Source organism: Leptodactylus fuscus, chromosome 5, assembly GCF_031893055.1.
Source record: "Leptodactylus fuscus isolate aLepFus1 chromosome 5, aLepFus1.hap2, whole genome shotgun sequence".
Classification (NCBI taxonomy): Eukaryota; Metazoa; Chordata; class Amphibia; order Anura; family Leptodactylidae; genus Leptodactylus; species Leptodactylus fuscus.
The window spans coordinates 207,490,190-207,502,278 of record NC_134269.1 but is presented as its reverse complement, the minus strand read 5'-3'; the positions used below and the strand labels follow the sequence as shown (position 1 = coordinate 207,502,278).

At 41.7% G+C, this 12,089-nt stretch overlaps 1 protein-coding gene across 6 annotated transcripts in view; it reads right to left on the bottom strand.

Annotated features, from left to right (window-relative positions):
* Positions 1-12,089, bottom strand: part of CALD1 (caldesmon 1) — a 106,520-nt gene that overhangs the window by 51,532 nt on the left and 42,899 nt on the right. For 5 of the 6 annotated variants that reach the window (XR_012716130.1, XM_075275133.1, XM_075275135.1 and 2 more), the window contains exon 3: positions 7,527-7,626. Coding sequence is in view for 5 of the 6 variants with exons in the window: in XM_075275133.1 (XP_075131234.1) it covers positions 7,527-7,597 (71 nt within the window). In the remaining variant the exon portion in view is untranslated. Of the gene's footprint in view, positions 1-7,526; positions 7,627-9,584; positions 9,841-12,089 lie in introns of those variants that run through there. The other variant, XM_075275134.1, reaches the window with a different exon arrangement.

The window sequence follows — 12,089 nt, the reverse complement described above, 5'->3', positions numbered from 1 at the left end:
TGGTCCCTGTTCACAGTATTATGCCCCATAGTGGCCCCTGCACACAGTATTATGCCCCATAGTGGCCCCTGCACACAGTATTATGCCCCATAGTGGCCCATGTTCACAGTATTATGCCCCATAGTGGACACAGTACACAGTATTATGCCCCATAGTGGCCCCAGTACACAGTATTATGCCCCATAGTGTCCCCTGTACACAGTATTATGCCCCATAGTGGACACAGTACACAATATTATGCCCCATAGTGGACACAGTACACAGTATTATGCCCCATAGTGGCCCCAGTACACAGTATTATTCCCCATAGTGACCCCTGTACACAGTGTAATGACCCATAGTGGCCCCTGCACACACAGTATTATGCCCCATAGTGGCCCTTGTTCACAGTATTATCCCCCATAGTGGCCCCAGTACACAGTATTATGCCCCATAGTGGCCCCAGTACACAGTATTATGCCCTGTAGTGATCCCTGTACACAGTATTATGCCCTATAGTAGACCCTGCACACGTTATTATGTCCCATTGTGGACACCCACGCAAAAATTATTATACTCGGGGTTCTTTTCAGACCCCAGTATAATAATCGGAGGCACGGGGGGAATTCCAACATAAAAAACATTGTTACTTACCTCTCCCTGGCTCCGCTGCACTCCCCACTGATATCGGCCATCTTCAATGACATGTGGGACGTCACGTGACCCGTGGCCTGCATCCCAACACATAACATAACACAGGACATGTGACGTCAGGGACATCAAACAAGTAGGCCCAAAGCCTGACCGGAGCCAGGAGAGGTAAGTAAATAGGGCCCGTTACCGGCTGGAGTTACTCCAGTCGGTAATGGCCTATTAAAAAGAAACAAAAATGCAGCAGTAGCAGCTGTTGACGGGCCCCCTAATGTCCCGGGTAGTTACGCTCCTTGTATCTGACAATTTACCTATTGAAATCATTGCCTAAACTGCTGTAATCACAGGACTTTATTAACCTACAAGCTTACTCTACAGACATTCCGACACCACATAATTCCCAGGGTATGTAAGACAGTCAAGTTCTTATTTCTGCTTCAAGTTCTTATTTTTTGCTCACAGCAGGGAGGAAGTAAAGGACTGCAGGAATTCTTCTTTGCCACATTAAAATAAATGGCGTGTTCATCCTGCAAGTGAAGGAACCTAATAAACAAACCAAGGAGGAAGATATGCCAAGTGTGAAGACATTCAACATTTGCCCGTCGCCCTTATCACCGGTTAGTTCTAAAAATGGAAGCCATGTCTATACGAAGGGTTTCGTCTGGGAATTTACAGAAGCCTTGGTTTCCAGCCAGGTTATAATATGTCTAAAGACGGAGCGCTGATATATTTATTTCACAGGAATAAAAATTCTTCAAAAGGAGGAAAAATAGTATGCCAAAAATCGGAACAGACTAAATGAATTAAAAAAATTCCATATTGATAGCTCCGGGATTAAAGGCTTGTGGAAAGTTCAAGCACATTTTATAGGAATGTCACAAGGTGTAGGAGACCTGGCACGAAATCCAAAATCTTACAGCTATTAGGGCCTGATATTTTTGAACCCACCAAAGACGATAATGAAGTGGTGAGTGGAGGACCTGTAAGAGAAGACCAACGCCATACCAGCCGAGTCTAGCTGAGCTAAAAAAACCCATAACATGTAGATAGGGTCTGCTCTGACTGCACGGCCATTTTTTAAAAAAGGCAATATAAAATTTTTGGATCTACATTGGGTGAGAGGGGCAGAAGTGGTAGAGGGAAGAAATCGGTCTTCTATGGCAGTGGACGAGGCAGTTATAATCCATCAAAAGTAGATTCGATCTCGGGTTTCCAGTCATGGGCCTTAGAATATTGCATGAAATAGGACGCCTTGAGGGCCAGGTCAGAGACCAAGGTGGTGAAGAACCAGTGACATCACTCACCTAGGTTACTGGTTCCTGACCAAGGACAACTGAGGCAACGGATTGGCCTCAGTGGTCATAGGAGACCTTCTGTTTTTAGCTTGGTAAGTCCCAGCATGCAAGAGAAAGTGGACTGGGACAGGACACTAGAGCGTAGGGGATAGGTGAGTATGTCTTTTTTATTTTACGACTCAGATTTTGCTCTAAATCTTGGACAAGAGTCTCTATAATTGCCAAACCTAGTATCTAACCATGCCTGTGATCACCAAGTCTGGTGCCTTGTAGCCTTCTGCCAAATTCAAAGATGTCTACCTCTTTATTGCACCATCTTTCATGGGGGTCCTGTAATAAGGGTCAAGGGTCACATATAGAACTGACCATCTTACAATTGGTTAACACTATGTCAAGCACTCAGTCCAGTTTGATCCTGATCAAAGGACATATAGCTTCTACAAGGAGTTTATATGTTCTGCTTCCTCAGGGGTGGAGCCATGGGAGTGCAGAGATATCAGTGCCTGTGAGGAGCCAGACAATAGTTTTCTACATAGAAACCTTTTGCAGTTTTTTTCAGGGAACTTCAGAATGTCTCTTCCTGGATTTCCTTTGAATCCTTGACATACTTCAAGATTGATTCGCTTCTTAAGAAACCGTCTCAAGTATATGTGGAAATGCGTGAGTTATAGAAATGATATTGTAGCTCTATTACTTATTAGGACTAACGTGACCAATACATGTCGGCACTATACAACAAATGAGACCATCTATTGACCACATGTGGACGTTCTACTCGTCTTACAGAAAATCTTAGGCAATCTTAAATTTCGTAATTCCCTTTTCAAGAAAAAAAATTCATTCGAACATTTGCTGAGAAAGTAAATTTGGTGAGGATTTTTTTCCGCCTCTTAACAATACATATGTTGTATATAGTTTGACGAACAGCTCCAGTATTTAATACGTCCCCAAAGATGGAAGTGAATTTACAAAAGCTCCCTCTGTCTGCAGCTGCCTAAGAGTTTGGACCGCTCGGCAGAAAAATCAACAAATAAGAAATGCCAAGAACCTTTTTAAGTGGGATTTGTGGATTACAGATCAAGCTCGAAGGTCATTCTGCTATACGTGACGAGGACTGAAATATCTCCAAGGTGGCCGTCTAGGAGAAGAAGCATGAGGGAGCACTTTAGTTTCTCAGACAAATGATCTTTGCTACATCATGTTTCGATCAAGAGCAAACGTCTAGAATATTTTCTCCCACTGAACGGTTCCAGTAGGGGTTTTCAGAAATGTAATACCTTCCCCGGCCAATCTCTAATATATATTATGTACTTGAGTGGTTTAATATATACACACAATAGGGGTCAAGGAGAAAAGTGTCGACGAAACAAAATATTAGATTAAAAAAAAAAAAGGTTGGAGAAACGTGGGCCAAGTTTAGGATTCCATGTTGTGAAATATTTTTGAAAAATGAGATGGCTGCAGTTATTCTGTGGCCCTGTAGAGGACCTCCCAGTATAGAATTTAGATTCAGCGGTGACAGGAGATGTAAACCCACCAGGTCGCTCACTAATTTTTTGGCTAAGGGCTAAACTAAGAGATTGTGAGTTCTTCATCCTTAATCCCCAAGGAGAAGATTCTGAGTTCCTCACTCTTAACCCCCACAGAGATGTACTCTATGGAGTATACAGGAGATCTCCAGGTCGGTACCCCCAGAGTAGTTTTGGTTGGAGTGTAAATGGACTGAAGACACGACGCAGCAGGCAAGAATTGTAGTCAGACAGAGCATAGGTCAAGGCAGGTGACGTTGGAGAATTGTCGGCCAAGTTTAGGATTCTATGTTGTGAAATGTTTTTCAAAAAGGAGAAGGCTGCAGTGATTTTACGTCCCTGTAGAAGACCCTCCCCCTAGAATAGATTTCAGATTTAGTGAAACCAGCAGGACTTGTGAACCCACTGGGTCACTCGCTAATTTTTTGGCATGGGGCTAAACTAGAGATTGTGAGTTCTTTACCCTTAATTACATCCCATAGTAATTCCTCAGGCCGTTACCCCCTAGAGTAATTTTGGTTGACGTGTGGATGAATTGAAGACACCAAGTTTTGATACCGAAGCAGCCAGCAGAATTATAGTCAGATGGAGCATAGCTCAAGACAGGTGGGCCAAGTTTAGGATTCCATGTTGTGGAGTATTTTTCAAAAATAAGAAAGCTGCAGTGATTATGTGTCCTGTAGAAGACCCCCCACCCCCAGTATAGATTTTAGTGGTAATAAATCCAGCAGAATTTGTGAACCCTCTGGGTCACTCGCTAATTTTTTGGCTTTGGGCTAAACTAGAGACTATGAATTCTTCAACCTTAATCCCTTCAAGGAACTACTCTATGGACTTTCCCAAAAGAATTCCCAAGGTCGTTATCCCCAGAGTAGTTTTGGTTGACATGTAGATGAACTGAAGACACCAAGGTAAAGTAGAGGCAGGAATCGTAGTCTGATAGAATATAGGTCAAGGTAGGTGGCGTTTGGTTGTGAGCAGTGGACAGGCCACGATCAGGAAGAGCAGAAAATGGGTAGGAACCTAATAAATCTTGAAGTTTAGACCAATAGTAGAGGGTCCTTCATAAACACTGGGCACATTGGCATTAACTAAGGTCAGGTATGTCTAGGGAGCACTGTTTCTTTAAGTGGATGGGAGCCAGAGTACCCAAAATGCAGGATTAAATGGGTGGGTCGTCCCATTCAGAAATCTTTAGGATGGAGTAATGATGAACAGGTCTGTAGGATCTGCCATATCTGTACATCATATGATTTGTAATACCTGGTTTCACCTGTGGAGGTGCTGCAGAGAAATCAAACACTTGCTGCCAGCTTGTCCCAAAGCTGATCGCTGAGGGTTCCATGAAAAATACAGCTTATCATTGAATGACCCTTTTGTAAGGACGTTTGCCAAGGCCTACAGATGACGCTAGCCTGTCTAGCCCCAGGTTTCCCAAAAATAATTAGATTTAATAAAAAAAAGGATGCCAGAATTTCCCTTATAAAGGCAAAAGTTGAATCTAGAAGGGAAATGTTAGCAGAACCTTATTGAGTTTCCAGCATAATTTTTTTTGTTCTTTGCCAACTCCGCTTTCACAGCTGATTATTATTATTTTGTTTCCTTTCTCTCTTTTTCGTCTTAATGACTTCTAATGCCAATGCACAATAGATGAAGAAAACAAAACTCAGCACTCAGGGTGGGATTTCAACCCTGGAGTATCGCAGGATACTCTACTGGCCCACAGCCCATAGCTGGCCGGTGACTCACCAGATTAGCTTGGGTGAGGTCATGTGGGGTGACCATACTACCTCATCAAATCTCAGCTTCACTAAACCGCAGGCTCAATGATGCAACGCAACAAGAAATGTTCCCTGGATACCTCCAAATTGTCCATAATTAACACGAAATTAGTAAAAAAAGTTGAATATTAGATTAAAAAATAGCCATAATTTATTGATTCTGGGCCCCAAAACACAATATGGAACTTGGCCCCGCACCTTGCATGTGCCATGTATAATATGGGTGTCTTCTTATGTGGGCTGCCTTATGCGTTCCCCAATCGTACCCCGTGTTATCATACATTTATTTTCATGGGCCAACCCATTTCATATGTTTTTTACCCTACAGAGCCCAATATAGATGTTATTGGGGTCACTCCCAGTCTCAACTTACCTACCCCAAGACCAGTTGTCACTGACACCTGTTTAGTTCCTTACTGAGGTTAAACTGACATGTAGGAACTGATTTATCAAGATCAGCATTTTCCGTGTTCCTAATCAAAATTCTACTTCAGTTCCTTACATATTATTGTGATAAACCTGATTTTTTTTAGAAATCCTGTAAGAGAATTTCCCCGTTTAATACCCCAAAAAGACCCTCTTGTCCTGGAAGGCCCAACATATCCACGCTATAAAAAATAGCCACTTTATTCCAATGAACTGTGTAATACTTCAATTCTCCAGTGGTGGCACTGTAGGCAAATTAAACACTTCTTGTATGGTTCAGATTACAGCTGATCGCTAGGATCCTGTGATCAGCTGATCGTCAGAGATTTATAAAGTGGACAACACCTTTAATAAGACAGTACCTAGTGTTGGCAGATGTAATGGTTAAAATTGTACTTCCACCGTGGTGTTTAGGGGGCAGAATGTAGAGCACCAAAAGAGGGAATTCAAGGGCTTTCCCTCACGCTACGTCACAAAAATTAAAGGGGTCAACAGGCTATATGGAAATAACCTGTCTGGTCTAACACAGCTAAAGGGTGATACCATAATTTAAAGGAGCCTGTCTTGGTTATGGTTCTTAAAGGGTTTGTCCCACCATCACACAATAACTGATGGCTAGGGGTCCCACCCTTGGGAATCCTAAAATCACAAGAATGGGGGTCTCTTGCTCTCTGTTTGAATCAATGACGCAAGATGCCACCCCATTCAACTTTTTATGGTACTGATGATAAAACTGAGTTCAGCTCTTGGAGTTCCATAGACTTTGGAGCAGCAGAAGACTTACGTCACCTAGAACCCTCATTCTCATGATCTATAGAGGTCCAAGTGGTGGAAACCTCAGCATTTAGACACTTTGGGACAACCCCTAAAGCAAATACATATCACAAGTAAATGTTCCAGAATCCTGGTGTGAACTAAAACAGAATAGTGAAAAGTGATCTTGGGAATAACCATGGGGTCAATGGAGGTTTTAAGGTCCCTTGACCAAATCTTCGTAGACATGTCAGAACCTTTCAACCACTCAGCCCAGGCCAGGGGTACAACTATAAGCATATATGACAACTCTCCCGAAATGTCCAGAAGATTCCCAAAATGAAGGCTGATGTTAAGGAAGTTGAGCCATTATTGTTGCTACTATGTCACTGTAGGATCACTTTTTTGGAGAGGATCGTACCCTGGCTTTTTCTTGAGAGCCCTGAACTTGGTGGAGCAGGGCCTTTGAAGGCTTGGCTTTGGGGAGCATACTCTTCTACTAGAACGTCTATGTCAAATGTTGGCAGGTATGGCTATAGGGAATCAGAGGTGGTAGTTATATCTGGAACCTGGTGAACCTTGGAACCTTAGAGGGCCCAAAGGACACTTTGTCCCAAAAAAGATACCATTATTATAAAGGGCACATGTTGACGTAGTAAAACCAGAAATACATATGAAGAGACTACGAAGATTTCCAATCTACTAATAGCATATTGTTGCACGTACGATACAATTCATTGCCGATATGCCCAACATTTAAAGCTCTGACGTTCCTCCCTCAGTAGATGTTTGCCAATACTTGGCTAAGTCTCCAGAAATGTTTCCTGTCAACAATATATCCAAGAAATAAAACGGGTCCGCTGGGAACAATGATGTCATCAATATACAATTATAAATAGCATCCTCTCTCTTTCTACATTCTTGACATGCCGTTTTTGGACCAACATACAGAAGACGCTGCAAATCATTATTTGTGACCATTTTTGGGAATACAACATGGCTGGTTATTTCATGGCTTGGAAATTGAGTTGGCCAAGTATGACTGCCAGATATGGGTAGCCTCCAATGCAAACAGAATGAGAGCAGCGCTGACAAATTTATTCTGACGTTACCTTTCGACTTCCTGGCGCATTTCCTCCCGTTTCTGTCTCCTGAGCTCTCTGCGACGTTCAAAGTCATCCATGGCGGCCGCTGGAGCTTCTGAGCTGAAATCTTAAACGACAAAGGTGAAAGCCAACGTTAGACAAAAACATGGAACAGTGTACCATATATATATCCTTATTGTCTTTACAAGTCAGATTTCGGAAACTACCCAACCAGATGGCAGAACACCAGGTCCGTATATTGGTTATTGCCAAATTTAGTCAAAACCTAAGTTAAAAAGTTACTCCAGTAGACACATTCCCAAAGCTAGCCCACTCTATAATGGTATTCCTCGAGGCAGCTTCTAATGTTCTTCCATGGAGCCGCCATCTTGATTGTAGCAGTCATTGGTCTCCACTTGACCCATGACCTGTCCATTGCTAGCCCTAGGTACATCATGAGTAAGGTTATGCGACTTGGGACAACATAAAGAGACAGAAGGATTGGAGCAATCCTACACCCACAGAAGATCTGTGCTTCGTTCTCCAAGATGGCGGGAACAACCTCCCTACCAAGAAGTCTACCAAGAAGAATAATGGAAGGCGAATATCGAAGGGACTTACATATAACTTTTCTTTGTACACTTCATTTTGTTATTTGACCAACATAAACCATTAACCCTTCTATTTTTGAAAGCCTTCTTACGTTGCGACATATTTTCCATGACTGCCTAAAGCTTTTGCACGTTACTGTATCTCCAGGTACTTTTTCTACCCACTACAGACACATAATCTCACTTTTTAACACTCCATGACCATGTCATTATACATTGCTGGCATTGAACCTATGTATATGTCCTGGTGATCAAGTCAAGTGGTCGTAATCACTGGTCACATGTGATCACCGGTTGGAGGGTGACTGTGCCATGATGGGTGCCCTTTGTCCCCTCTCGGGAACCATCATGACATGACCACCAAACTTCACAGTCCAGATAGAGATGGGCCAAGTATGATTTAGAACTAGTCAAAAGTAAACTTATGGAAATACAATAAAAATAAAAAATGCAAACAAACAAGGAACATGTGTCTTGGAGGTGGAAGCCAGATCGTTGCCAACAAGATACCCAGCCTTGGTCAGTTTATTTCGATACAAGGTTAGGCTTGTGAGCTGGATCTGAAAAACCAAGCTACAACTCTAAAATTGCTGATTCTAAAACATAAAGTCACAAAAATCCACCAAAAAACAAAAAAACTTTACTTAAGAAATGTCTCAAAATAGATGAGACACCGAAGACATATTTGGTATCCTCAACACCGTAACATCAAGTATAATAAAGTTCATGCAAAATATTTTCAGACTGTAATAAAAAATAAGGTCTTAATAAAGTTACGTCAACACTGGATCTCATCATTTACAAAAAGAATCGTCCAAAAAACTAAAAATTATTTGGTCAAAATTGGCCTTAAGGGATTAATGGATTTACAATTTAAAAAAAAACCTAACTGGGGCAAAATTAAAACTGAGAAATTATACAATTTATCGATAATTTTGGAAAAATTAAAAAAAATAAAGATTAAAAATAAGGTCTTAAAAAAGTTACATCAACACTACGGTTCCAAAAAGAAATCCAAAAAAATTGAAAAATGATTTGTTTAAGGTGAAAATTACAAATTTAAAAATTAAATTTTTGGCACAATAAAAAAAATTGCGTAACTGGGTGCAAGTCTAATAAAGTTCTTACATACCTCTAAGGCGATGGCCTAAAAAAATTCAGTTTCTAATAAAAAACAGTAAAAAAAAAAAAGTGGATTAATAAGGTCTTGAGGTCTCATCGTTTAGAAAAAGTACCAAAAATGATTTGGTTAAAGTCAACATTTTTTCAAAAAAAATTCTTAAAAAATTTTATTTCAAAAAATGACCCAAACGGGTTTAAGACGAAGACAGAGAAGTGATCGATTCCATCAATAGGAGGATAGAGGTGTATTGTGTAGGGTCTGGATAGGGACGCCTCCCCCCACCGCGTCTTCTGCGTCCTTTCATGTATAGTTAAAGACAAAAACACACAATGTGAAACGCTCCATACTCACCGGTTGTAGATTTTCTTCTGTGATTTGTAATCCAGCAGCTCTAATGTAAAGTCTTAGGTATCACTGAGCAGGCACACAGTGTGCAGCACATCAAAGCCCAGGCTTGTCTCCTCCACTCTGGAGATCATATTAAAGGACTACCAGAAAAGGGAAAGGCTTTGTGTCCGCTCTGTGTTTAGCTAAACCGTCCTGTCAGTGCTTAGTTTAACTTTCGGATGCTGAATGCCAGATCAGCACCAAGAACTAGAGAGTTTCCTGTGAGGTTTTTGAGGCTGCCTCTCTGAACTTTGGGACGACATTCCTCAATTAACCCCTCGCGTACCAGTTCGCCGTCCACAAAAGCCCATGCCCACACCATGCTAGAACTTCCTCGGAAGTTCCTCAGACTTATGCTAACAGGCTTTGTGTTGTACATGAAGCAAAGAAACTCATGTGATTGAAGTAACACAATATCTACACGCCCGTAGAATCAGACTTAAAGAGGTTTAGAGGTCCTTCCTTGTAGAATTTTTGACTTGTCCCCTCATAGTCCACCGGGACCACCAAAGACAAGGTGGTAAATATCATATCTACTAACCTGTGCTAACATACATATTCCCACCTTCCCATATATTTAGCCATCTATCGATGGTCCTCGCCAACACTTGGTCTTCACATACTCCACATGTGTTCTTGATCCTAATTCCTCCCATCTCAATCCAGATCTTTCGTCTATTTTCTTCCCAGTAACACTCCTTAAGCTTAAACTTTCTTCAGGGATGTTTGAACACACAAGCATAGTTAGATCAAAGAAATCTCATAATGTCAACTCTCTCCAGGTATCAGAAGACCCTAACTGGACAGGTCAGGGCCTTGGCCAACAGTGGTCCATAACATATTGTAGGCCTTGAGCCACTTTACCCTTGTGTTTATTGGTTTTGACCCTGGTACCAAGTTCTAGTAATGTTATGGCTTCCCAAGAGTGCAAAATTTCTAGTTTCCCAAGACACTGGTTGGGAATTTGGGACACATTGTCCTATTGTCACACAGTGGTGCTGACTGTCCTGTAGGAGTATTTAGTGTTCTCCTTCCAGATGTTCTATTCCTCTACAATAGTTGAGGAGTTCCTGATCCATAGGTTGGGGAACACTGTCCTACATCAATGTCAGACAAGGAGCCCACCAGAGGTAATGACCAAGCCCTTCGGAATGACTCTGTAGATCATTCTATAGTGTTCTCCTGATTGCTCTTCTTCAGGGGTCCATGGTCTTAATATAACCATTTACCTTCAACAACTGTCAGACCAACTACTTGTGTTCTCAACGTGAATTGTGGATTTCATCTCATGGGGGGGTCATCTCCCTGTCAATCTTTCTTTAACCTGAAAACTTTCTATAATGGGTATCAGCACCTTTACCCTCCAAGGCTTCATCCTTACCTCCACCTGTAACACCATATCATTCTTCAACCTCTATCTGTCATATGTTGTCATGTTTCTTACTTTGGTTCTTTTTTGGTTGTCCTCTCATGGACAACTCATGTGGTTGACCCATATTTTTCAGCCCGTAATCTGCCCATCATACATCATTTCTTTCCTGATAGTCTATCAGGAAATGTCCTCCCATTTCCTCATTCAAGTCCCAACTTATCACCATCCTGAGATAACAGTCCCTGGTGTTGATAGTAATGGTGGTCATAGACTAAGATAACTTTGTTAAATTGACAGCAATTTCATCAAAAAATTTCCACCAAATGTTCCTTTTGTGAGTGAGACACAATGGGATAAGCAGAAAAACAGAATTTCCCCTTTTCTCAAGGATATCCTTTATCTGACCATAATGCTTATGAGAGGTGGGCTGCCCAGAAGATGACAACACAAGATCTGACGTCTTAAGAGAAGAGCACCATTGGTTTGCTTAGTAAACAAGTCCGTACTGGCTCTCTTTCCAGGAAATTTTGGACATAGCTATGAGATGTGCAAAAGATACCAGACGCAATGAGAACTAGTAGTGACCTAGGGTATCCAAAGGTCCTTCTGTCACATAAGGAAGCAATAAATAAAAGTATGTGATAGGCCCGGTTATAGATTTTGCCTAGGAGGCCTAGGAGCTTACTCCTTTAGAGGAGAACGTTATGATAACTGACTCTTCATATTGTTTCTGTGGCTGACAGTATTAATGGGGGCTTCTGTGGCTGATGGTAATAAGGCCATGTCTTGGGGCTGACAGTATTATTGGGACTTCTGTGGTTGACCATATCGAGGACACATCTGTGACTGTTATGGAGGCTTCTATGGTTGATGATACTGAGGACGAATCGGTGGCTGGCAATGTTATGGTGGCTTTTATGGTTGGACATATTGAAGACACATCTGTGGTGGCAATGTTATGGTGGCTTCTATGGTTGGCGATATTGAGGAGACATCTGTGGTGGCAATGTTATGGTGACTTCTATGGTTGGCCATATTGAGGAGACATCTGTGGTGGCAATGTTATGGTGACTTCTATGGTTGGCCATATTGAGGAG